This window comes from Nelumbo nucifera, chromosome 3 (assembly GCF_055504915.1).
Source record: "Nelumbo nucifera cultivar China Antique chromosome 3, China Antique-T2T, whole genome shotgun sequence".
Classification (NCBI taxonomy): Eukaryota; Viridiplantae; Streptophyta; class Magnoliopsida; order Proteales; family Nelumbonaceae; genus Nelumbo; species Nelumbo nucifera.
Window position 1 is genome coordinate 32,728,056 of NC_142651.1, and position 27,740 is coordinate 32,755,795.

The window sequence follows — 27,740 nt, forward strand, 5'->3', positions numbered from 1 at the left end:
TATTGGGCGAATCGATACTATTTTTTTTTAATTTTTTTCTATAACCAGTTCAGGGGGCTGGTTTAGGTCTCCTCCATCCCCTAAACCGGTCAGACCCCCAACACACCCACTATAGGGGCGTATCGGTCGGGTCTCGGAACGATATGTATTGATCGATACGGGCCAAAACGTGTTGATACTTTGAACCTTGGTTTGTGTTGTCCTTTTTTTTTTCGGGGCTTTTGCACCCTTTTACTTTTGGGTCATTTACTAAAACACCCCATATAGTTTGAAAACAATTTCCTTAATTGACCTTCTATCAAGAATCTTTTGTATTTTTGTCTGAAAATAGTAACTTGACCACCTATACTGAATGGAAAATGTTCAAGGGCATGGACCTATGATATTTTATTCCAAAATTATCCCTATCACTTCATATCGAGCTTTTAAAATGAATTAATGGTTGATTTTCATATCTACCATACGAAGTTTAGTTTTAACATAATGAAGAAGAAGATAGAACAGTGCATCCTAGGCTATTAGTTTGCATCAATATGTCTTCCCTCTTGAAATAGAGAATAAAATTGATCAAAAAGAGTTGCTGCCCATGTTTTACTAAGTAAATCAGTTGTGAATCATAAATCCATTAAACTACAAGGACTAGCACCCTTTTTTTTATTGTAATTACCTTATCTTTCAAAAAAAAAAAGAATAAAACGGAAAAGGAAAACCACTAGAAAACCAATCATCACTAGACTTGGTTACAAGCTAGGTCAGGTTGGGAATTGTCTCTTTATTAATAAAAATTGTCTAGGCCCGAGCCCAAGCTTGACTCTTATATAAAGTCCAAAACTTGGTTCGGGCATAAAAAGTCCTACATATAGTGTAATTTAATAAACTAATTAATATTATATATTACACCAATGTTTTTAAAACCATACTAGATCGGATGGTTGGACTAGAAAAACCGGGAACCGGTTGCCTGATCGGTTCCGTTTTACCCTAAGGCCATCTTTTGGAAAAAAACCGTTGATTTGGTCAGCAAACCGCTGACCCGGGCGATTGAACGTTCGAACCGTCTAATAGTTTTTGTTAAAATGGGTTGTTCGTTTGGTTCAAACGGTTAGATCGCTCGATCCTAGAACCGAACCCTTGAATGGTTCGTTGTTCGATTCGATTTTAAAATATATATATTTGTTGGGCTTAGGTCGGACTTATTTGAGAAAGCCTAAGCTTGGTTTGAAAAATAGTCAAGCTTCGTGCTTAGAGCCCAAGCTCAAGCCTATGGGTTTAAAATTTTGTCCAAGAACAATAAATAACAAGCCCAACCAGTCAACGAGCCTAGCCCATTGGGCTACCCAACCCATGGACAGCTCTAGACACAACTTGAGTGAGTAAATGGGTAGGTTTTACCCAGAACTGACCTCAGACCAACCCCACCTAATTTGTTAGTAGGTAAGGTTTGGTTCCAAGTTCATGGAACTAACCCAATCCAAGCTAGTTCCATAGTATAGGGGGTTTCCCTTTCATGAACTGACATAAAAAACCAACTCTGGTTGATCTTGGTGGAACTAGCCTTGATTGGCCTTGGGACCAAACTTGTTTTAAAATAAACTCTAAAAACTTTGGGAATGTAAAGATTTGAACCCAAGCACTCATGGTTACAAAGGATCATGGTCACACTTTTAACTATGGTCCTTAAACCAACCCTACCTAATTTGTTATTGGATAGGATCTAGTTCCAAGTTCATGGAATTGACCCCACCCAAGATGGTTCTAGGGTATGGGGGTTTATCCTACCCAAACCGGCCTATAGAACCAACCTTGGTTGACCTTGGTGGAATTGGCCTAATGCCCTTGGAACTAGACTTGTCTTAAAATAAATTCCCAAATACTTTGGGAGTGTAATGATTTGAATCCAATTAAGCACTACTCATGGTTGCAAAGGAACATGGTCTCAATTAACCATTTAGCCACTTACATGAATTGGCAACTATTCTTTAATTTAATAATTAAATGTATATAATAAGTAATGTAAAAATGAATGTTTGCATAATTTAAATTATAATGATAAGTTTTGAACTATATATTAATATATTATAATAAATATATAGATTTGATCAATAAATGTAATATAAGTTTTGATATTAACATTATCATTGGTACAATTTGTGATTATAGTATTCTATTAAACTCAACAACATATATAGCTATCTAATTTAATTTTTAACATTGTGGAATGATGGATTTCAAAAATAAATGAAGTATTTATTTTTTTAAAGAAAAAATTTCATTTTTTTTGGTAAAGAAAAGGTGGTACCACATGTAGACGCTGGAACTGATCTTGACAGGCTAGATACTAGTTCCAAAAACCTATAACCAACTCTACAAAAATTTCAGGTTCTGCCTTAATATGTAACTGAACTGACCCATGCTCAGCCATCGACAACACCACAACTCAACCAAACATCTATTAACAATGCCTTGGAGACAAAACAACAAACACTAGAAAGGCATAGAAACAACACCATCAAGAAGGTCAAATCAAACAGATATTAATTTCCAAAACCAGTCCTAAATTCATATGAGAAGTTTGCCCAATCAAAATTGATAGTAGAAACTGCATGAACCAGCCTTTTACCACCTAAAACTTGGTGGTCAGTCTTTGACCAACATAAATCAAGTTGTTGAATCCAATCCACATGCCTTCCTTGTCATTGACCTCAATAACTATTTTTTAATCACAATTATGAAACCCAATCAAGGACTTGATGATTATTTGATAATACGTACTTAACCAATTAACCCACATCGCCTCCACTTTGGGAGAAAAATGATTGGATTTTGACGTCTGATGTATCGAAAGGAATGAACCTGCTAGTAGTGCTTGCACACAAGCAGTAGTTTTCAGCTTTCCCATCAGAAACCTCTCTAGCTAGACCCAAGCAATAAACCCTGTCTAAATAAAGAGGAAGAAGAGGAGCCGGAGTTGGATTTTGAATGAACCCAATAATGGAAAACTTTTATTCGGGATTAGATCTTTATTGTATAGTTAAAGTAGTACAGGAGAGGTACATCTGTGTAATAGACTTACACTTAATAAACATCAATGGACTTTATATTACTTTCACTGCTTATTGAACTTAATCTTCAATGGATGATCACTCAGAGCCAAATATCTGATTCCATTCTTGAAAAAAATACCGAGATCTCGGCATATAACCTTGCAGAACCTTCTTGGGGAGCTGAAACTGCACACATTGGGACAGAAAACAAGCTTGTAATCCTCCTCGTACGGTTCAATCTTAAACCAACTGCTCAGGGTTTCAGGGCCTGGGTTCCCCAAAGCCCCACAAGTGTTGACGAACCACTGCTGTGTCGATGGGTCGAACTCTCCCAGCTTCCACACTGTTGGCTGTGGGAGTAATGTCAAGATGGCAAACCTGATGTTGAGGTCTGTGGATACACGGATGATTCCTTTCTTAGGATCCACGGGATAAAACCATAGCGGCAGACCATTGGACTGATTTTCTTCATGTTGGACAACACCAAATGGGCAGCTGCTGGAGTTCTTGGTGCTGGCGAAGCCAAACCCACCAGCACTTTCGTCGGCGGGCAAGATGTAGTATCTGACCCTTGAGTGGAGCGGGCGACCCATTGTGTCACGAACAGCTTCTGGTGCAGCTGCGACCACCACCGGCGGCCATGTGGTGGCAAGGGCCAAGAGAAAGACAGGAAGCAGAAGTGGAGCAGTAGTCCTCATAGCTGTGACTATGCTTTGCCAAATTAGAATGATAAATTAATTGACGATGAGAGGAAACAAAGAAGGATGTCTCGTATAAATAGAGCCCCGGCCCCATGGATGGATGGCTTTGGCCAATTAGCCAATACCCCAATAAACAAATTAACTATAGATCTTTTAGTCAAAAGTCAAGAGGGATTGAATTGAATGGAGAAACATCCGTTCAGGGGATGGAGTACACAGGAATTGTAAACAGAGTGAAATAAATGTTAGATAAGAGCAAGAGATGATTTGTAATTGTAAGGAATACAAGAATAAACAGTTCGTATGCTTAGAATTTTCTCTATTAGATAATACAATTGAATGGGTTGAAGTCAATTTTAGTAGGAGGCAGGGTTACGGCGGGCAGAAGAGGAGAGAAGAAAACCACCGGCTTGAACTCGAAGGCAAGTGGAGTGTTCTGTGTTCAGCTCTGATTTGATGGTTGAGTTAGAATTATAGTTAGAGTTGGACTTTTGCTAATCTTATCATACTTTGGGTTGGGTTAGTGTTAACCAACCCATGGGACAAACCGACCCAACCAGAATACACACTATCATTACTTTTATATCAAGTTGTGTTTAGTGATTTTCATTCCATAATTTTATATTTTATTACTGCTAATTTCATAATTTTAGATTTTCAAGTGGAGATTTATTAACCATTTTAAACATTTATTTTTAGACTTTCAACTAAAAATCATAATAAAAACATCGATCACACAAAATATCAATAAGAAAGGAAAATTTATTGTTCGGATCATGGCCGAACTGGCTTTGAGAGACACGTGGCCGGCCAGTCATCGCTCGACCACCATGGCCACATCGGCATATCTCAGCCAGCTCCACGGCCTAGGCTGGGCTATGCTATTATTGTGCCCCCATCTTATCCTTTTAGCCACGTCAGCTGCACGTCATACGGTTAAGCACAACTACGGATAAGAGGAGTGAGGAAGACAACTCCACTGGGAAATAGGACTCTATCCCAAGAATCTCAGTGGCTAACCTCATCCCAGAAACCCCGGAAGTCTAATCCGACTAGGACACGAATCTTCAGCTATAAAGAGGTATCCCATGCTCAAGGTAAGGGATCCAATTTCTGACACCCATACTATTACTCTGCTCGGACCAGCACCCTTATTGCTCGGCCCTACCATCCACTACCTTCTACTGACTTGAGCGTCGGAGTGCCTGCCCGGGGATAACTCCTCGGGCCTCTGACTTCCTTTCTTGATCATAGGTCTTGAAGCGCGGCCTTGTCCTTCCACCTCGGCATCGCCCTGTTAGCAAGAACTATCTGACTGCCTTCCACGGTTCGTGCACTACCTTGGATCGAGCAACATCATTTATTATACCAGAAAGTAATGTTTTTGAATTGCCGTGGTCGGACCATTTGGCTTGGGAAACAATCGGTTTCGTTTTACCGTAAACCCGGTCTTTAATAAAAAAACTGTTGAATTGGTCACTAATCCGCTAACCAGGGTGGTTGAACCGTTGACCCATTGGATTTGTTCAACAATACTTTTGGCCATTTTTTATTTTTTATTTTTAAATTGAAATGGGCCATCCATTCGAACCGGATGGTCAAACCGTTGATGTAAAAAACCGGTGGCCCAAACGGTTCCGATTTTAGGTCGATTTTTAAAACCTTGCCAGAAAGACATGATACCAGAAGTGCTTTGACCAATCAAAGTACCCCTGTGACTTGTGATGAACGCGACCCTGATTAGTAGGGGTGTCCATGAAAAACCAAATTGAACCGAGAAAACCGAATCACAAAATGTGGTTAACCGAACTGATTGGTTTGGAATTTTTGAAAAACCGAAGGACTAGTTCGATTTTCGGTTAACCTATAAAAAAATGGTAGTTAACCGAACGGACCGATATATATATATATATCTGTTTATATGTATATTTTATATATTTTTTTAATATATGTCACATATTTTCTATATATTTATTATAAATATATACTTACATTATATTCATAATAATTTATTTATAAATATATTATATATTATATATTTTTAAAATATTTATAATATATTATATATCATTTATTATTTATAATATAATATTTTACATATATTTATATAATATATATTATAAATATGAAAAGCCAAAAAACCAAAGAACCGAACCGGTCAAAAACTGAAACCGACGGACCAGTTAATTGGTGGTATCAGTTCAATTTCGGTTTGGAGAAATAGAAAAACCAGTGCCACTAGTTTGGTTTGTAAAAATTGCCCATGGTTTGGTTAACCAAACCGTGAACACCCCTATGATTAACCACATACTATTTGATTGGTTGTAACCGATATCATGTCTTTTTGATATCATAGTTGAACCCATAAAAAATTATGGATAGTTGTAGGCAAAAAAGTTCATTTTAGGTCTCTTCATCAAAGAACAAGATAATTTGTGAGATTTTATGAGGTAGGGGAAAAGATTGGGATCGGCCCAACTCGAGATCAACTTTGGGTTGGGCTATGGTTGAGAGGTGTAGGTTCAGTTAGGGTTGAGGGTTTTAGAACCTTGGGTTAGGCTAGACTTGACCTTAATCTGACCAAACCAGGCCCAATGATAAGGCTACCTCCTACAAGGCTGGCCAACCAAGTCAGAATACAAGACCAAAGAAATCTCTCAGTTCGAATTTTTAAATTTTCTGTCGTACTCTTATTCTTATCTTCATATGATGCGTATAGTACATCTATCTATCTATAGAAAGAGGAAAGAGGGGAGTTGTGGGGTGGGGGTGGGGCAACAAACTCTATTGTTGAGAATAGTTTTGGAAATGCCCCGTTACCATAGAGTGGGGTAAAATAGTAATTACTCCCTATTTCTTTTTAACCATAATCATAGACATGGGCATGAATGGGTGAAAGTCACCATAGAACTGGCTAAAGGGTCCTCTCACCAGTCACCACATCAATGATAACAGAATCAAGAGAGATGAAATCAAGAATGTAATCCCCATGGCCGGAGTGAAGATATTACTGATAGCTAGAACTAATAACTCAGTGGGCTGCTTAAAGGCTGTTTGAGAGATATTTAGACTTGAGAAAGGAAGAGAGGGAACCCTCCCTTTTATAGATAGGCTGCTTTCTTTTGTCACAACAATCTATTGAATTCTCTCCTAAAACAAAGAAATTTTTGTATGAGAAAGTGTCAAAGTGATACTAAAATCTCTATTATACAACAAACATCATTTTCATTTAGCTTTGATTGAATTTATTCAATTCGAGATACTCATGTGCCACAGACAAGTGAAATCATCATTTTGTAGGATGTAATCAATATGAACTTGTAAGAGGAGGAGTGAGAAGTGAAAGAAACAGAAAATTTAACCAATGTATAGGACAAGTGCCATGGATGCTTTGACCGATCAACCAATTTATTGCAAAGGGAGCACTTGCTATCATTGTTGAAATTAGCCTCATCATTCCGTAGCTTAGATCAACCAATCTATTAATTGCAAAAGTAATTAATCTCCATTTTCCAAGCTCACATTTCCTGTGATCGTGGATGTAGGATAATTTAATTAGAGACCCTCAATAAAATGCAGAAACATCATCATTTGCTGATTTTTATTTCTGATGATATGTAATTCGGCCGGTCTTAGTTGTCAACGACCTTGCCTCTGAACTGAGTAGCAGGGAACCTGAAACGGAGAAGATGAGGAAGCTTCGGGGGGAACCCGGTGTAAATGCTCCGAAGCTCAAGTTAGAGTCCTTCAAAGGCAAGATAAAACCAGATAGCGCAAAGTTTGCATACCCTCTTCTTCGAGCGTCCAAAAGGCGGGAAGTGTGCCGGCCTGCCTAAACGCTGATAGATGTGGCGACGCACGCTTTATTTCAAAATTTCAAAAAAGCGCGCCACTTGGGAGGCGCGATAGCAGGCGTCTTTTCAAATTTGAAAAAATGTGCCGCTACCGCTTTTATTGAGGAGATGTGTGCTGGCATTCCGTCAGTCTCGAAAAGACGTGCGTCGGCGCTCTGTCAGTTTTAGAAAGGCGTGCGCCAATCACGTCTCGGTCTCAGGGGACATGCGGTCAGTGCAGCTGTAGGCCGTCGGATTGGCTTTGATCTAAGCCGTCGCTTTTCGGTCACTGTGAGTATAAATAGCGGGGGGGACCCCAGTTGTTGTCACTTCTGTATTTCTCTCGAGCTCGCGTCCGAGTTTCAGCTCGCATCCAGTTCGCGTCTAGATTTTTTCAGTTCGCGTTCAAGGTCTTCCGCTCGTCCGAGCTCCTGTGGTCTACAACCTTTTTCCGGGTGAGTACTTTCTTGGATCCCATCTCACTCCCTGATGTCTAGCTTGGATAGCTCAGATAGTCCTTTCAGCGGGTCTGATGCAGGTTCTACGAACCGAGTTGCATCCCCCGATAGCCCTAGCGAGTCGGAGGTAGAGCTCGAGGAAGAGTTCGAACTCGTAGGCCGAGGCGCTTCGGGTAGTTTGGCGTCCACCTCTCGTCGGGGTCGGATGTTAGACAAGTTTGGTCCTTCGACCATGACGCCCGAGGGGCTCCAATCCCTCATTACCTACTATAACTTGCCCGGGGAGTACGCTTATTTCATACCTTCGGGTAGCTTTCCTTGGGAACACGGTCCTGATGAGATCGTGATATTCCGGGAGCAGCTTGCCGCGGGGCTGCGATTGCCTTTCCATCCCCTCCTTATCAAAGTCTTGAACCACTTCGGCGTGACGGTCGGCCAGCTTCACCCGAACTCCATTCGAAATTTGGTGGGGACAATCTCCTTATTTTGCGAAGAGAGATTTACGTTGGACTTGGAGATTTTTTCTTCAATCTTGATGCTTAAGAAGCAAGCGGGTCCCCTCCCCGGGCGTAGGTGGGCATACTACCTGTCTCCTCGCCCGGGCTTTAAGCTTTTACATGAACTCCCCAATAAGGTCCTAGCATGGAAGCGGGACTATTTCGGGGTGCGAAGTGTGCTGGGGTGGCCGTTTAAGACCGGGTGGGGGATGGCCGCTCCTGACTCCGAGGTCACGCTTGACAAAGAGACGGTGAAGGGCCTCCGACAATGGGCGTGGCTTGGACTGAAGTGTCAACAGTATCTGACGGAGGCCAAGCTCATTGCAGCCGGCCTGAGTTCGGGTAGGTTCTTCACTTAGAGATTTTGTCTTGCTGTCTTTCTTGCTTTTTACTGATGGTGAACTTCTTTTCGCAGGTGTGATGGATTCTCGAGGGACCTGGGGTGGGCACTTGTTCCAAGGCATGAAGTGGAGAAAGCGGGTTGCCAAGCGAACTCGCGTCGAGATGCCCTGGGATGCGGAGCCCGAGGTGCCGGACTATCCTTCAGAAGATCTGCCCAGGGAGCCTGAGATGGTTCCTCCAATGCAGGAGCCGGTAGGGGGCCCTTATGTTGAGACTACCTACACAGGGGCTCCTACAACTTCGGTGCTCCTGCTTACTCCGGGTCTGCTCATACGCGAGCTGGACCCTCGGGCTCGGGGGGCCCGGGGGATTTCAGGAGTGTGCTGTCACCGACCCATGCTCTTCAAAAGAGTAAGGAGGCTATTTTCCCCGAGGAGGTCGCGACGTGGACTGATCTCCCTCTGCATCAAGTGGCTTGTCGTGCCGTTACCCATGCCATGGTGGTAAGTGTTCTCCCTTTTTTAGAGCTCTTTGGCTTTCATTTTGTTGGTTCTTTTGATCACTCGGTTCCTTTTGGTAGGTGAATTCTTCTATTCCCGCCTTGGCGGCTCAAGTGGAGAGGAGCTCGAGGTAGGCGCGAGTTGCCGAAGAGGCTCATCGCGCTGCCGAGGAGACTGCTCGTTTTTCACGGATCAGGCAGGCGAGGTCTCAGAGAGATGCCGAGGCCATGGGAGTGGTGGTGAAGCACATGGCGGACTTGAGGCTGGATCTGCAGCATCAGGTCGAGTACCTTCAGGAGGACATCAGGGAGAGGACGCAGATCTTTTCTCAAGGTATCGAAGATGCCAAGAAGAAGGTTGTCGATGAGTACATTGCTTCGCCGGGCTTTGATGATCTGATGGTGGATTCATACAGGAGGGGTTTTAAACTAAGCCGGTGGATGATCCGGAATACGTACCCCGAGCTCGATATTAGCGCCATATCCACTTTGCGCATAACTCAGGAGATGGCCAATGCTGCTGACGGTGAGCCAGACTCCGAGGGCGAGGCGGGGCCTTCGGGTATTGTTGAAGTGCCTTCTGATAATGAAGAAATAGCTCCGGGCTTGTAAATTTTTTTTTTTAAATGTACTACCTTACTTTTGAAATGGAATGACTTTTGGTTTAGTGTTGGTTGTTTTTTCTCCCGAACTGAGCATATTTTCCGAACTAATCATACGTCCGATCTGTTTCCTATCCGGGCTACCGCACTCGTGCGGCCTGTTTTGGTGGTGATTTTATCCACTTTGCTTGGTGGTCTATAGGTAGTATCGCCTTAGGTTGACGATGTTCTATGCTCGGGGTACTTGCTTTCCCTCTAAGGTTTCGAGCTCGTATGCCCCCCCGAGTGCTTTCTTTACTCTGTAGGGTCCTTCTCAATTTGGTCTGAGTTTTCCCACGCCGGGTTCAGGTACCGTGATCTTACGGAGAACCAGGTCGCCGACGCGGAAGCTCCTCTTCTTTACTCTGGCGTTATAGTACCGGGCTACCTTTTGCTGGTAGGCCGCAGTTCGGATGTGCGCGAGGTCTCTTACCTCGTCTAGTAGGCCGAGGTTGGTGCGTAACTTGTCTCCGTTTGTTTGCTCATCGTATGCTTCTAGTTGCAGTGTAGGTACTTCGATTTCCGCCGGGATTACCGCTTCGGTGCCGTAGTGAGGTTAAAGGGGGTCTCTCCCGTAGCGGTTTTTTCCGTGGTTTGGTGAGCCCACAGGACACTTGGTAGCTCGTCCGCCCACAACCCTTTAGCTCGGTCTAGTCGTGCTTTCAGTCCGCGGAGGATGGCTCTGTTCATTACTTCTGTCTGACCGTTTGCCTGCGGGTGTGCGACCGACGTGAAGTTCTGACGAATTCCCATACTTTGGCACCATTCTTGAAACTTGATATCCTCGAACTGTTTTCCATTGTCGGAGATCAGTACCCGAGGTAGCCCGAAGCGACATACTATGTTCTTCCAAAAGAAGTTCTGTATGTTTCGGGCTGTAACTATTGCTAGAGGTTCAACTTCTATCCACTTTGTGAAGTAATCTACTCCCACGACTAGAAACTTTCTCCCACCTGTTGCTGGCGGGAATGGCCCTAGAAGGTCGATGCCCCATTGTGCAAAGGGCCATGGACTAGTGAGGTACTTGAGGTCGGTAGCAGGCTGATGGTGGATATTGGCATGCTTCTGACACTTGTCACATTTTTTGACGAGCTCGACGGCCTCTGCCTTCATCGTTGGCCAATAGTATCCTTGTCGAAGTGCCTTTTGAGCGAGTGCTTTGCCCCCCAGGTGTCCGCTGCACAAGCCTTCATGAGTGTCGCAGAGTACGAGCTCGGCTTCGGCAGGTCGCAAGCAACGCAGGTAGGGGAGCGTGTAGGATCGTTGGTACAACCGTTCATCTATTATGACGTATTTGGCTACCTGGCGCTGCACCCTCTTGGCTGCATTGTGGTCCGCAGGGAGGGTTCCATCTGGCAAGAAGCTCGCGAGTGGGTCGATCCAGCTCGGCTCTGCTTCAAAGACGGGAGCGACCTCTTCTGCCCCATCGAGAATGCTGGGCCGTGGTAACTCCTCTATGTACACAGTTCTCATGGCGTTGTGACTCGTGCTGGCTAGCCGGGACAGGGCGTCGGCCTCAGTGTTCTCTGACCTCGGGATTTGCCTGATGAAGTGTGTCTGGAAGTTGAGCAGAGCCTCCTTTACTTTTGCCAAGTATGCAATCATAGTGAGCTCGCGTGCTTCGTACTCGCCTGTAACTTGGTTGACCACGAGCTGGGAATCACTACAGATAACTACGTGCTTTGCTCCGACCTTGTTTGCTAGGTTCAGCCCGGCTATCAGTGCCTCGTACTGCACCTCGTTGTTGGATGCTGCGAACTCAAAGCGTAGTGCGTATTTCAATTTTGTTTCGCTCGGGCCGCATAGCACTATTCCAGCGCCGTTGCCCTGCTGGTTCGAGGAGCCATCCACGTGAAGGATCCAAGGCTCCTCATCCCAGTTCGCGTTTGGCCTAACCAGGAAAGATGCTACACTGGCTGCTACTTCACGGGATTCAAACTCTATTGGCTTGGGAGCTCCGAGCTCGCCCGAACTGGGGATCTCAAGCTCGACCGGCTCAGGGGCTTCGAGGCTAAACGTGCACTCGATGATAAAATCTGCCAAGGCTTGGGCCTTAATAGCAGTTCTTGGCTTGTACTGGAGGTCGTACTCGCTGAGTTCGATGGCCCATTTCGTCAGTCGACCGGAAACCTCGGGTTTGAGTAAAACTTTCCTCAGAGGTTTGTCAGTCAGGACGATGACAGTGTGAGCCTGAAAGTACGGGCGGAGTTTCCGAGCTGCTATCACCAATGCGTATGCTAGCTTTTCTATCTGCGGGTACCTTGTCTCTGCTCCCTACAAAATTTACTAACATAGTAGATGGGTCGCTGGACCTGGTCTACTTCTTTTATTTGTACCGAACTGACCACCTCGTCGCTTGCCGAGAGGTACAGTTCTAAGACCTCGCCCTCCTCGGGCCGGGCTAAGGTTGGCACACTAGCGAGGTAACTTTTTAGCTCATCAAACGCAAGCTGGCAGTCTTGGGTCCATTTGAACCCTTTGCCTTTGATTGCTTTGAAGAAAGGTAGGCAGCGATCTGCTGATTTGGACATGAAGCGGCTTAGAGCGGCTATGTGGCCGTTTAGCCTCTGAACTTCTTTTACTTTTCGGGGTGGTCTCATATCTAGGATGGCTTTTATCTTGTCCGGGTTGGCCTCAATACCGCACCGGTTGACAATGTACCCTAGGAACTTGCCCAAGGTGACGCCGAAGACACATTTGTTAGGGTTCAACTTCATGCTAAATTGACGCAGGATTTGGAAGACAGAATCTAAGTCTTGTATTAATTCCTGTGAAAACTGCATCTTGACGACCATGTCGTCTACATAACATTCTATCTTCGTGCCAATCAAGGGCTGAAACAGCCTATTTACAAGTCTTTGGAAGATTGCCCCGGCATTTTTTAATCCGAAGGGCATGACCTTGTAGCCGTACAGGCCGGTTATGAAGTTGGTTTTTTCCTCATCGGACTGGTCCATCCTGATTTGGTTGTAGCCCGAGTAGGCGTCCAGGAAGCTTAGCAACTCGTGTCCCGAGGTCGCATCCACTAGGCGGTCAATTCTGGGGAGGGGGAAGCAATCTTTCGGGCAAGCTCGGTTCAGGTCGGTGTAGTCGACGCACATGCGCCACTTGCCGTTCGCCTTTTTTACCAGCACTGGGTTGGCCACCCAGTTTGGGTAATGGACTTACCTTATGAAGTCTGCTGCGAGGAGCTTCTCGACCTCCTCGTCGACCGCCCTCCAGCGTTCTGGGGATAAGTTGCGTTTCTTCTGTCTAACGGGTCTGACTATAGGGTCAGTATTAAGTTTGTGAGTTATTAGGCCGGGGCTAATACCGGGCATGTCAGCCGCGGACCAGGCAAAAATATCTAAATTTTGAAGTAAAAAACTCAACAGTTCGGTTCGTAGGGGTTCCTCGACGGAAGCACCGATCTGTAGTGTGCGAGCTGGGTCCGTAGCCGAAGTCGGGACTGCGACCGTTTCCTCTGTGGGTGAAGCTCGTTCCTCGCCTTGCTCCGCAGGCCGCTCCAGTTCATGGTCATCGACCACCTTGTTTTTCCCTTCAGGGCGGCAACATAACACTTACGGGACTCGAGCTGGTCGCCCTGCGCTACCCCCACACCGAAGTCCGTAGGGAACTTCATGGCCAAATAGTAGGTGGATATCACCGCCCGTAGGATATGAGTGATTGGCCGCCCTATTATGGCATTGTATAGGGAGGGGGTCGCGACCACCAGGAAATCATGGTTGAGTCTGACCGCACAAGGCCATGTGCCGACTTCCACAGGTACTGTTATTTTTTCAAGGGGCCTGACTTCCTCTCCGCTGAAACCCACCAGAGGAGTGTTTGCGGGCTTCAGCTCGCTCCTCTGTAACTGTAGCTGGTCAAATGCTGATTTGAAGAGGATGTCTGCTGAGCTGCCCGAATCTATGAGTACGCGTCTGACCTCGAAGTCGCTGATCCTTAGTTTAATGACAAGCGCGTCATCGTGGGGGTAGTGGACCCCTCGCGCATCGTCTTCCGTGAAGAAGATTGGTTCTTCGGTCTTTGGTCTTTTTGGGGGGTTCCATTCCTCGAGGGCCGCTTCGTGAACTGAAGTTCGGGCTACTGTCGAGGTACACCCTGCTACCACCGAACCTCCCACAATTACATGGATGGTTCCCCGTACTGGCCTCTCTTCCGGAGGCTGTCGCTACAACGGTTCGGATGAGCCCCTCTTCCGGAGGCTGTCTTTTCGTGCTCCCCTTGTCGACCTGCCTTATTGTTATTATTGTTATGCTGTACAAAATTTCTTAAGTATCCGCGACGGATGAGCCCCTCTATCTCGTCCCGGAGATTATTACACTGTTCGGTACTATGACCGTGGTCTCTATGGAAATTACAATACAAATTCTTATTTCTCTCGTTCAGATTTCCCTTTAGGCGAGGTGGCCACTTAACGTATGGGGCGTCCTTGATTGTCATTAAGATCTCGGTCCGCCTCGTGTTTAACGGCGTGTAATCCGTCCGAACTGCTAGGGGAGCTCGGAACGACTGGTTTGGCTTCGGCTCTCGGGCCGGGTTTTTTCTGTCGACTGGGTTGGAGGGCTCGTCTTCCCTCTTTCTTTTCTCATTCCCGCTTTCGGTTCGTTGGTTGATTTCTTCCTCTGTCCTCATGAACTTGTCCGCGAGTTTGAGGAATTCGGCCACGGTTGCGGGCTGGTTAGCTACCATGTGCCACTTGAACTCTTTGTGCGTTACTCCTCTCTTGGCCGCCGCGAGCTGCACCGCAGGGTCTAACCACGGTATCTGTAAGCATGCTTCATTGAATCGCTTGATGTAGCCCCGAATGGATTCTCCTTCCCTCTGGACTACTCCGAAGATGCTTTCCTCTGTCTTGGGGCACCGTTTGCTGGTGACAAAGTGTGCGGTGAAGACCTGCACGAACTGGGCCCAGCACTTTATCGACCCAGGGGCCCAGTTCCTGTACCAAGTGCGGGCTACCGCCCTGAAGGTGGTGGTGAAGGCTACGCACATGCACGATTCGCTGGCCCTGGCGAGGTGCATTTGGGACTGGAAAGCGTCAACGTGGTCGTTGGGGTCGAAGGACCCGTCATACTTGTCCAAAGGTGGGAGCTTGAAATCTCTGGGCAAGGGGACCGCCATGAGTTCTGATGCGGGGGGGGGGGGAAGGAACTGAGAGAATCAGGGCAGCTCCTACCTCGTCCGAGCTCATCTCTTCTTTGCCTCTGAGCTCTGACAAGACACGGGTGGCAATTCGGCGACTTTGCCGGCGCCTTCGTTGTTGAGTGGGCCTGGTACTGGCGCTGCTGGCCTCCGTGTTGCCGAGCTCGATGGGCCCGGAATGCTGGTAGTTTGCTGCTAGGGTGCCGAATCAGTTTTCCATGAGCGGGAACTCGGGCTTGGAGCGTCGAGGTGCCGATCTTGTGGGCGAGGTTCCTGACCTGCCTGCGAGCTGCGAGCCAGGGATGATTTTTCTCTCCCTTCGGCCTGGGGACGAGGCCTGGCTGTTAGGGGGGTTCTGGGGCCAGGAGGCCTTTCCTTGGTGGGGGCGTCCATCTTGCGGGGAGGCCTTAACCGGTTTCGGAGCAGGGTGCCGAGGTGGAAGTAGTGGTTGGTTCAGCGGCAGTTGGGGGAACTGCTGTTGATAGTGATATTGGGAAATGTTGTGCAATACTTGGTGCTGATGAAGCTGGTGTTGCTGGAATTGTTGCATTTGGACTTGCATTGCCCGCATGCACTGCATCAGGTCGTCCAACCGGTTTTGGCTGGCTGCTAGGGGGACGGCAGTTGGTTCAGTAAAGGTGGTCTCAATAGGGGGAGGAAAGGGGATGCTCGTGGCAGGAAGGTTTACGGGCGCCACTACTTGTGGCGCATTCAAGCTGGGAATCCCATCCACCGAAAGGGGGATGGTGAACTGTCCAACGCACACCACGGGGACTTGAAGTTGTTCCCCGGTGGTGTTTGTCTCCGTGCCACGTGCGGCGTTGCTGGAAGAAGCCATGAGTGTTGGATTTTTTGAAGAAAAGAGGTTATGAGAGTTTGTAGGGAGGCTTTTTGAAGTGTTTTCCCACAGACGGCACCAATTGATGATGCGCAATCCGGCCGGTCTTAGCTGTCAACGACCTTGCCTCTGAACTGAGTAGCAGGGAACCTGAAACGGAGAAGATGAGGAAGCTTCGGGGGGAACCCGGTGTAAATGCTCCGAAGCTCAAGTTAGAGTCCTTCAAAGGCAAGATAAAACCAGATAGCGCAAAGTTTGCATACCCTCTTCTTGGGGGGTAGAGAGACTTTTATAACCACCTCGCGCACTCACTCCTAGGCTTCTGTCAGGTTGGGTATGATTACTTCCGTGCTTCTGCCAGTTCGGGTGTCATCACCTCTGCTGGGGCAGATCCGCCACTGCTCTTTTTGTCGAAGCCGTCTCTATAACTGGAGATGGTGGTGGCAGGTGATGGTGGCAGGTGGCCGTTGAAGTGCGGCTGTCAAGCGTCAGATCCCAAGTCAGTCAGGTGTGCCGCCCCTGGATACGGACTTGTTCGGTGTCAGGTACGGTGTGGTTTGTCTAGTTCGGCATTCTGGAGGTGAAGTGCTGGAGTGGTGTGCGAGGCGAAGTCTTGAGTTCGGATAGGGGAGTGTCCCGAACTGCTATGAGGCGGGCCAGTTCGGGTCACTGCTTTGCGTGGCTCGGGGCCAAAGGGAGAGTTCGGGCTCCTCGTAGGGAGTTCGAGCTCTTAGTAGGGAGGTCGGGCTCCTCGTAGGGAGTTCGGGCTCCTCAAAGAGTGTTCGGTCTCCTCGAGGGGAGTTCGGACTATTGGTTTCTTCCCTTTGGTGTTTGCACTTGGGTACGCTACTTTAAGTGCCAAGCTACTTGTTTTTTGCCACGTAGCGCGATTGCAAGGTCGGACCAAATCTTTCTTCATCAATTTCAAGCATTGGGTGTTCGAATTTCATTTAAGACATGGTTGGTGGAAAAGCTTTGTCACATTTTCCTCCATGGATGATGCGACAAAGTGCAGATCCCATTAGACATGGTAGCTGAAGAATGGATTACAGGACCATTTTAATTCGACTCATCTACGTACATCAAATAATCCCATAACAGAATGCTTTAATTCGGGACTAATATTGTATACTGTTCTACAAATTAAAGGTGTAGCACATCGGTGTAAACATCTGAACAAAAATTCCAATCTTAAACCAGCTGCTTAGTGTTTTAGGACCTGGGTTTCCCAAAACCCTGGTTAATTTTGTAAATCAGACCGGATCGGACGGTTGGGTCAGTTGATTCGGCAACTGGTTCTATTTCACTTTTGACAAAAAAAACTGTTGATTTAGTCAGCGACTTGTTGACCGAGGCGATTGAATGGGCAGTTGATAGGATAGACAGATCTCTCTATTATGAATTGAGAGATGTGTGACTTCAATTCACTGTGGATAGAGAGTGGGTAGGAAATCTGAGCTCCTCGCTTTGCTCTTTTCTCTCTGTTAGTTTGTCGTACGTCTGTCATTAATTTTTTCGCACACTTGTGCTGCAGTTTTGATCGAGATTTGAGGTGGAGAACAGGAGTTCAACTTGTTCCAGTCATTTGCAACAGCTCTAACAACTTCAATATCACTATAGGTGCACTTGAAGAGGCATACAAGAAAGCCCAAGGGGCCAACATCAAAGTAAAGGGCTTGATCGTTACAAATCCATCAAACCCACTAGGGACATTAATCTTAGATCGAGACACATTTAAAACCCTAGTAAGCTTCATCTACCAAAAGAACATCCACCTAGCTGCCGATGAGATATACACGGGAACTATCTTCAGCCATCCTACCAATTTCATAAGCATCTCTAAGATAATAGAGGAAGACACCGAGTGTAATCGTGATCTCATTCACGTTGTCTATAGTCTCTCCAAGGATGTGGGACTACCAGGCTTCATGGTCGGCATAGTTTATTCATATAATGATGTCGTGGTAAAACAATGGTCGGAAGATGCATGTCCAGCTTTGGACTCGTCTCCACACAAACACAACACCTAATTGCATCCATCTTGTCAGATAACGAGTTTGTTGAGAGCTTCATCCAGGAGAGTGCAATAAGGCTAGCGACGAGACATAAGATCTTCACGATGAAGCTTGCCCAAGTGAGAATTGATTGTTTGAAGAGCAATGCCAGACTGTTCTGTTGGATGGACTTGAGGGGTCTCCTCAAGAACAACTGTCGAAGCAGAGAAAGAGCTGTGGCGTGTGATTATCAACGACGTTAAGCTCAATGTTTCGCCTGGTTCATCTTTCCATTGCCTAGAACCTGGTTGGTTCAAAGTATGCTTTGCAAATATTGACAATGAAACTACGGAAGTGGCTCTGCGGAGAATTCAGAACTTCATGCTTCATCTCAAGGAAGTTGACGTGCCTGTAAAGAACAAGAGTTGGCTAAAAAATAACCTCCGATTATGCTTATCATCTCGGAGATTTGAAGAGGTGGTCATGTCACCACCCTTGATATTGCCTCACTCGCCTCTTGTTAGTGCTAGGACTTGACTAGCTTAGGTTGATCCCGCTGCCGGTGATGGTTGTTAAATCGCTGCTGGGTGGATGGGAGAGAGACAGAGAGAGAGGGAGAATGAGATGTCTCGTCTGCAACACCAAAGGGAGAGGAGAGGAGAGAAGAGGAGAAGAGCAAATTAACGGCGTGAAGCATCCTCACATGCTTCAGCTGTTTACACGATTTGGAGATGCGTGGCGTGTTCTCCAAATGCGCAAACGGTGCCTTGACTGAGGGTGCGTGGACTGAAGCCGAACTCCGAAATAGGGTAATAAGATTCATAAATTATGTATTGTTTTAGTCAAAAGTTGAGGTTTGAATTGAATAATAAATACATGTACATTTTTGCTTCTAAGTTTTAATTTGAAAAAGAGTAGAAATACAAATATGTACAATGCATATAAAATAATATAAAATACAAAGTTTATATTCTATATATTTGTATTTGTACTCTAAAGAATACAAATACAAATATATATAAAATAATACAAAATATAAGATTTTGCATTCTATATATTTATATAGGATTTGTTCCTCACACCGTCGCCCATTCAATTGTGCATTGGTTGGGAATATCCCGATCCCCGTGAATAAAAGGATACAAGTATACATAGATACAGCCCACATCCGTGTTGGAGATGGTGTGCACAAGAACTTCAATTTTAATAGGAGAGAGCAAGATGTGTGGTTGAGATGAATCGTAAAGCATAGATGAAACAAAGTTTATACTTAGAATTTTCTATTGGATAATACATTGGGTTGAATTCAATTTTAGTAGGAGAGAGAACTAGGGGCGGGCAGAAGAGGAGAAAAGAAAACCACTGGCTTGAGCTTAAAGGCAAGTAGTATTCAACTTGATTATTTATTTTTGATGGTTGGGTTAGGGTTAGGGTCAAGGTTGACTTTTGCTAATCGGATCACACTTGGATTAGCGTTGACCCTTGGGACAAACCACCCCAACTTGAACCCTGACTCTACACTATTTTACTATTAATAATTGTACATGTGTATTGGACCTCACAATTTGAGATAACAATAGTAATTTCAATTTTCTTATCAGAACCCACTAAAAAAGAAAATTAATTGAAATATCTTTTGATGAATTTAGATTTAGTATTTTATTTACATTGTTAATAAAAATGTTTTTATTTATCATATTTATTTTTATCTAATATAATAAATATATAATTCTATAGATGTGCGCAATTTTTTGACAAATTTCTGTATTTTCTATAATTTTTTTTATTTGTATCTATGTTTTGAATTTTTATTATATAATTATGACATCAAGTGTTGGTCGACTTGAAAAAAAACAACCTAATGCATTTTCTGGAAATTTTAAAATTTCTATTCCATTTCCATAACTAATTGAAAAAACAATTATTGTTTATCACACTTATCTTTGATTAATATGACAAATTTATAGTATTTGAGACATGTCAAAATTTTTTATAAGCTTTTTATAAATTTGTTTTGTAGTTCTATCTATTTTTATTATTTTGTTTTAGCATCATTGCTCGACCCATTTACCCAAACGATTTGACCATTATGGTGCGAGGTGGGCAGAATTTGTGCTCAACCTAGGTCCAATATGCATTGGGCCTAATGTTCAAGTCCAATGTCAAGTTTGGTCTGTCTGACCTGTGCCAGTCCATATTGAAAATTAATGCACTCTGGTTGGGCTCAAGCTTGGATTGGTTAATCATCTCCATGCTAAAATTTGATATAAATGCATGTATATACGCATACATGTATGCAAATATATATGTATGTGTATAGGTAAATAGCCATTCCAGCTCAATTACTTAAGTCTAGGCCTGAGTGTAGCTTGGAAAATACAAGAGCTCTGACTTTTGGGCCTAGACCTAGGCCCAGATCAAGGACTGAAAATCCAAGCCAGTTTGTCTAAAATTGCAAAGTTGAATTGGTGCAGTCTCAGATGGAGATTGCCTAATTTGCACTCTTATTGGGTCATTGGCCTCCAAATGTTTTTTTTTTATAATTTTTTTGTATTTTTAATTATTTTTGTCTATTTCTTTTTTAAAACTTTTGTTATTTATTTATGGCATTGTGGGCTAGCCAATTTGACCTAAGGTTGAACCATTGATCCAATACTAAAACAAGGAAATGGTTTTATTTCTTGGTTAGTTTTAAATTATGTATTTCATTTCCTTCTTTAGCAAAAATACTTTTTATTTACTATGCTTATTTTTATTCAACATGATAAGTATACAATTTTAGATGTGTGCCTAATTTTCTTTTAGTCATTCTTATATTATTTATTTATTTTTTAACTTTATTATTATTTAACTATGAGACCATTGGTTGAACCACTTGACCCAGATAGTTGAGCTATGTGCTTGCCGCACAGACAAAATGTCAGTTTAGCATTCAAGTTGGGTTTGAAGTCATATAGGTTTTATATCATTAAAATTAGACCTGGAAAAAAGTTGACCCAACCCAACCTGAAAAGCAGGGTTAGAGTCTCATATTTAACTACCTAAATGTGAGAATGGCCCGACCCAACCCAACCCGGAAAAAACTGGGTTGGGTCATGGGTCAACCCGCTGACTTGATTGTCAAGTCTAATTGGGACTATTTATGCATTGTTAGAACTGGGTTGGGTCATTTTCTATTTAGTCTTTACTCTTTATTGTTTACTTTTTAAATTGTTAAATGTTCAAGTTTTTTTATTTTATCTTTGGAATTTTAAAGCTAATTCTTTTAATTTTGGCATTTTCATGTCGTTTTTCTACTTTTTTTTTTAATTTTAGTTATTTTTTGGGATAACCCGAATTAGCCCATGGGTCAACCCTAACCCAAACATTTAGGGTTAGGGTCTAGCATTTGACAATCCAACCCGAAATAAACCCAAAGGGTCTTGACCCAACTCGAACCCGACCCACCCAACCCAATTGCCCGGTCTAGTTAAAATTATTGGATGCAAATTCAATTAATAGAATTTATTGGTGAGAAATAAAAATACTTCAAATAAAAGACCTAAGGAGGGGGAATGGGAGTTAAAACACTAATTGATAAAGGAATTGAATGGACTAAGGTATTATGTTTTGTGCCCTCATAACTAGACAAGGACCAAATTCATAAGAGGGGATAGGAGTTGATTCTTAAAATTTAGGACTTAGCAAGAGGGAATAGAATGAATTTAATATAAGTAGTATCTCAAAATACATTTGTTACCATTGTAATAAAAAGGGGGCAAATCAACAAAAAGGGATATTTTAGTCAAGAAAAATTCCAGAATCTATACCACATCCTCACTTTGAATAATAGTATAGATAGATATAAATTGGGTATATATACATGGTCCAACTACATACCATCATATCCATTTTTTCTTGAACTCATAAACCCTAACCGTAATGACAAGTTGTCTTTGATTTCCAAACCATAATTTTATGTTTTATTACTACTAATTTCATAACTTTAGATTTTAAAGAGGACATCTATCATAATTCATCATAGATTTTAACCCTTTGAAACATTCATTTTTGCACTTTCACATTGAAAAAACACAATAAAAACATCAATCAAGCAAATACCAATAAAAAAGAATAAGGATAATGCATGGCTATAAAAGTTAAATTTAGGTTTATTAGTCAAAGATCAAGTGAGATTTTATGAGGATTGTGAAAAGTTTGGGATGGAACCAATCCAAGGTCAATTTTGGGTTGGGTTGAATTGGGTTATGGTTGAGAGATTTAGTTTCAATTGGGGTAAGTATTGGCTAGGTTGGGTTTGGGTTTTTAGAACCTTGGGCTGGGATAATGTTGACATTAACCTGATCCAACTAGGCCCAACCTAAATGTAATTGACTAGTTAACCAGAAAAACCCATGACCAGGTAAGGTTTCCAATTTCTATCCCTGCTCGAAGTACAACAAAATGACAATGAACATTCTCCTTTCCAATACTCCACTATTTTCAGCTTTGGACCACATTGGACAGTTGAACATTCTCACGGTTTGAATGGACTAATCAACCACATAATCAATAAAACCATGACCTACAAGTTTTTATTCGGTTCAAATAGGACAATATTGCAATGAACAAAATAATAAAATAGAAATAAAAATAAAATATCAAAGAAAAGTCTATCATTCATTCCCTTTTTTCCTTGAAAAATATTCACTCAATCGATTTATGAAAAGAAAAAATCCCAAGACAAAAAAACAGTAAAGCAAACAAAATTGTTGGCTGCTATATATGAATCATAGTGCTTGTTAGGAAGGATCGAGGTAGCCTCTTATTGAATTTATTGTTTTTCATGGCATGCACTTAGTTGCGCCTGGCCTTGACAAACACAAATGGGAACTCTCTGTGCTTAGACACGGAAAGCCACCTTTTCCCACTTTCTGATGATATCCCCACATTCCCACACACAACCTCACATGACTCGCACACGCTAGGGCAATATGCAATGCGGTACTCAGGGCTAGAGTTGTTAATCCGCTCGATCTTGAACCAGTTTCTCACAGTTGAGGAACCAGGGTGTCCTGGTTGTCCGCCAATTGTAACGTACCTTCTTGTCCTCGGCGAAGATGATCCTTGTGATTCTTGAACCTGCCAAACTACAGGCATCTCTGAGAATCTGATGTTCACATCTGTCGACTCAAGGATAGTTCTTGCCCCAGATGATGATGGGGTTCCCACTCCAAGAAGCATCCTCCCAATAGCTCGCTCTTTGGGGAGTGAGGCAATTCTCCCTTCCATTGAAGCTAATGCTGGAGAGAAAGATATAGGTGTGCCAAAGTTCATTTCAGAACCATGCTGCCTCACAACTGATGAGCGAGACCTCTCCCTTCTATCAAGTGACACACCACCTCCGCCACCTCGGATGGCTGAGACGATGTAGTAGGGTTGTCCTGCTTGGATCTTATTGCCATCTGTATCCAATACTGCCTGGTGATGAGATTCATGAGACGAGGTAATGGCCTTAGATTGGACAATCAATGATAACAGAATCAAGAGAGATGAAATCAAGAATGTAGTTCCCATGGCTGGAGTGAAGATATTGCTGGTAGCTAGAATTAATAAGTTTGTGGGATGCTTAGAGGATGTCTCAGAGTTATTGAGATTTGAGAAAGGAAGAGAGGGAATCCTTCCTTTTATAGATAGGATGTTTTCTTTTGTCACAACAATCTGTTGAATTCCCTCCTAAAACAAAGGAATTTTTGTACGAGAAAGTGTCAAACTGATGCTAAAATCTCGATTGTATAACAAACCTTGTTTTCATTTAGCTTTGATTGAATTCATTCAATTCTGATTTATAAGATATTCATGTGCCACAAAACAAGTGGCATCATCATTTTGTAATATCTAGTCAATATCAACTCCTTGTAAAAGGGGGAGTAGAGTGAAAGAAATAGAAAATTTAAGCAATGTGTAGGACAAGTGCCATTGATGCATAGACTAATCAACCAATTTGTTGCGAAGGGAGTATTTGATGCTATATCCTAGTTAAAATAAGTCCCATCATTCCGTAGCTCCATGGGAATTGCAACCAATTTGTTGCAAAGGGAGTACTAATCAACCAATTTTTTCTAGCTCACATTTCCTGTGATCGTGGGCATATTATCATCATCTAGAGTCCCCTCACTAAAATGCAAGAAACGCCAACATATGCAATAAATTGAAGGCATCACTTTGATTTTTATTTCAAGCGTTGTTGTGTTGGCATTTTTTTTCTTTTCTCTTTTTCGATTCATGGTTGGAGGAAATGCATCTTGTCTCAATTTCCTCCATGCATTACGAAACAAAAGTGCAGACCCGTTAAAGATGGTAGTTGAAGAATATATTATAGGACGATCAAATAATCCAATCAGGAAAAGCTTTAATTTAGTATTAATATTGTTTGGATTTCGAAATTAGAATTCTCAAAGTTTCGTGGCCGACGATCGAAGAACTCCTCAGCCACAACTCACATTGTGCAGATTCCAAATTTTGACAAGCACTGAGGAATACTAAGCGAACTAGACACTCAATCAGACTTCAACTTGGAGTTCATCAACCGAGAAACAAAGCACCCTGTCGTGCAATACCTCGGCCGAGCACTTCATTCCTCGACTTCAGAACTGGGGGAGTGATGTTCGGGTCATGGTTGAGTTGGCTTTAGGCAACACGTGGCCAACCTAGTCAACGTCTAGCCACCCCGATCACATCGGCACGACCCATCTAGCTTCGCGGCATACACCGACTTTGCGGTCGTGACCGCACTATGCTACTACCGTATCCCCCCATCTTATCCACTTAGCCACATCAGCTACATGTCATGCGGATAAGCACAACCAAGGATAGGAGGAGGGATGAGGACAACTCCACTAGGGAATAGGAATCTATCCCAAAGACCTCGGCGGTTAACCTCATCCCGACAATCCCAGAAGCCCAATCAGAGTAGGACACGGATCTCTGGCTATATAAAGGTATCTCCCTCTCAAGGTAAGGGATTCCAACTTCTAGCACTCACACTGTTACTCTACTCGGACCAGCACCCTTATTGCCCGGCCTGACCATCCATCACCTTCTACTGACTTGAGCATTGGAGTATCTACCTGGGGATAACTCCTCGAGCCTCTGACATCCTTTTTTGATTACATGTCTTGAAGCACGACTCCTCCTATCACCTTGGCTTTGCCCTGTTGGCAACGACTATCCGGCTGTCTTCCTCAATTCGGGCATCACCTTGGATCCAGCAGCATCAAATATTATATAGTGTTGTGCAAAGGAGTAGCACATCAGTGAAATTTCATAGAATAAACATCAATTGAATTATACTACTTTTACTGCTTCTTGAACTTGATCTTTAACGGATGATCACTCAAAGCCAAATATCTGATACCATTCTTGACAAAAATGCCAATATCTCGATCGGTCTACCATTGCAAAACCTTCTTGGGGAGCTGATGAACTTGCATTTGGTTCAGTCTTAAACCATGCTTAGGGTTTTTGGACAATGAACAAATGTCTCTCCTATATGGACATTTTTGCCTCTAAATAAGTGAATGTAGCCCACATCATCCGTGATGGAGATGGAGTGCACATTGCAGGAACTAGGTATTCGACAAGAGGCAGATGTGTGGTTGAGATTGATTTGTATTTGTGTGCTTAGAGTTTTCTACTGGATAATACATTAGGTTGAATTCAATATATGTTAGTGGGATCGTAAGAACTAGGGCGTGTAGAAGAGGAGAAAAGAAAACCACTGACTTGAAATTTGAAGGCAAGTGGTGTTCAGCTGGTTTATTTGATTTTTGGCTTTTTTAGTTCAGTTTTAAATTTTGAATTTTTTTTCTATTATTAACAAAAATATTTTTTATTTACCATTATTTAACTGTGAGACATTGGTTCAGCCATTTAATCTAAATAGTTGAACTATGTGCCCACTGCCTAGATAGTTGAATTACAAAAATATAGAATATATACTTGATATGTGCCCAAATGTTTTTTTACAATTTTTTTTTATTTTAAATATTTTTTCGTTTTGCTACTTTTTAAAAATTTTATTATTTAATTATGAAATTGCTGGTTGGCCGATTTGACCTAAAATGTTGAATCATAGATCCACTGCATGAATAGTAAAAGCGGTTCATTTTCTAGTTCAGTTTTAAATTTTGTTATGGGAAAATTTCTTAAAGTATCCCTACGGTTTAGTTAATTAACTAATTCTACCCTTATTGTTTGGCTATTGTCTTAAAGTACCCTATTGTTTCTAACAATTGACTAGCTCTACCCCTATCGTTAACGTCCATTAATATTCCGTTAAAATTCGTACATACATGATGTATAAATATTTTTAAAACCCAATACTACCATCCATCCCTCTTCTCTTCACTTCCCCTGTCAGAGCAACACTAGCGGCTGGAAAATGTGCTTGATGCATCGTTGCACACCCCCAACGATGGTTAGAAACCCTTCCCTTTGTAGATTTTTGGTTAATAAAATCCTCCATGGCATCCAAATTTAAACGTGCAGGGTTAGTAGATTCGGCAATCACTAGAGATCCGTCCTCAATAACACCGGAGACTCCTTCCGTTTTGCCATCAGAAACCTCAACAAGCTAGGGGAATCCATCTTTCGACAATAAGACCTGAGAGCTTTCGCCAGACCCAGATTCGCACTTCCTGGGTAACCTTGTTTACAGTGAAAAAGATAACCAGAACCTCGTTTGTGGAGGTGGAGCAATTGTTGTTGGGGCCACATGCATTTCCAGCTTGTTCACACGTTATTGCTCTATTGCAAACTCAAGCACCGCTGGAGCAGTTCTCAGTCATGGAAGCATAACTGCACGGATTTAAATGAAAACATCTTGTGTGGTTATAGACGCTATGGAGACCTATGGCTTTGTGATCCGAATTTACACAATTGGCCATGACATCAACTCATGCAATGATAGCTAGCAAGCGTTCCAAGTTGCTCAGTCAATTGTCATTGGTCGTGTCTATGACTTTCCTTTGTCACTTTCTCTTTTTTTCTATTATCCTCTCTCTCTCTCTCTTTCTCTCTCTTCGCTTTTCTCCCTCTCCTTTTTAGTAGTTGAGTTTTATTTTGAAAATTTGAGAAACAGTGGAGGGAAAATTTAATATTTTATTTTTTTCTTACAATTTAAAGATGGTGACAATTGTCAGAAATAGTGAGGATACTTTAAGACAATACTAAAGCGGTAGGGGTATAGTTAGTCAATTTCCTAAACCTTAGGGGTACTTTAAGAAATTTGTCCTTTTATTATTTACCATACTTTACTTAACATGATAAATATATAATTTTAGAGATGCATTTGATTTTTTGTAATTCTTATATTTTTTATTTGTTTTTAAACCTTTATTGTTTAACTATGAGACAATATTGGTTCAGCTATTTAACCTAGATAGTTGAACTCTATGCCCACCACACAGACAAAAGGAGAGTTTAGTATTCATGTTGGGTTTGAACACATAGCTTTTGTATTGTTAAAATTATTGGGTATAGATTCAATTAGTAGAATTTATTGGTGAGAAATAAAAATTCTTCAATTAAAGACCTAAGGAGAGAGAATGGGAGTTAACACATTAATGAGAAGGAATTGAATGAAAATAAGTATTATATTTTCTAATCCGATAGTTAAACAAGGACCAAATTCTGTCAAGTGACACACTATTAAGCGTGCACGTGGTTTGCACGTGACAATTCTTGGTGATGATAATGATAGTAATAA

The 27,740-nt window shown here is 42.9% G+C and overlaps 1 protein-coding gene and 2 pseudogenes across 1 annotated transcript; 1 reads left to right on the forward strand and 2 right to left on the reverse strand.

Annotated features, from left to right (window-relative positions):
* Window positions 1-2,992: 2,992 nt before the first annotated feature.
* On the reverse strand, window positions 2,993-3,811 carry LOC104591793 (kunitz trypsin inhibitor 5 pseudogene; annotated as a pseudogene).
* Window positions 3,812-17,407: 13,596 nt separating this feature from the next.
* On the forward strand, window positions 17,408-18,529 carry LOC104594874 (1-aminocyclopropane-1-carboxylate synthase-like; annotated as a pseudogene).
* A 4,008-nt stretch (window positions 18,530-22,537) lies between these two features.
* LOC104594880 (kunitz trypsin inhibitor 5-like) lies at window positions 22,538-23,627 on the reverse strand. The gene has a single exon (XM_010255419.2). The coding sequence runs from the start codon at window positions 23,546-23,548 to the stop codon at window positions 22,829-22,831; it is 720 nt and encodes a 239-aa protein (XP_010253721.1). The 5' UTR covers window positions 23,549-23,627; the 3' UTR covers window positions 22,538-22,828.
* Window positions 23,628-27,740: the final 4,113 nt, after the last annotated feature.

Bases quoted from the DNA above. Each gene is read 5' to 3' on its own strand.
- LOC104594880 (XM_010255419.2), bottom strand. From the start codon at position 23,548: ATGGGAACTACATTCTTGATTTCATCTCTCTTGATTCTGTTATCATTG.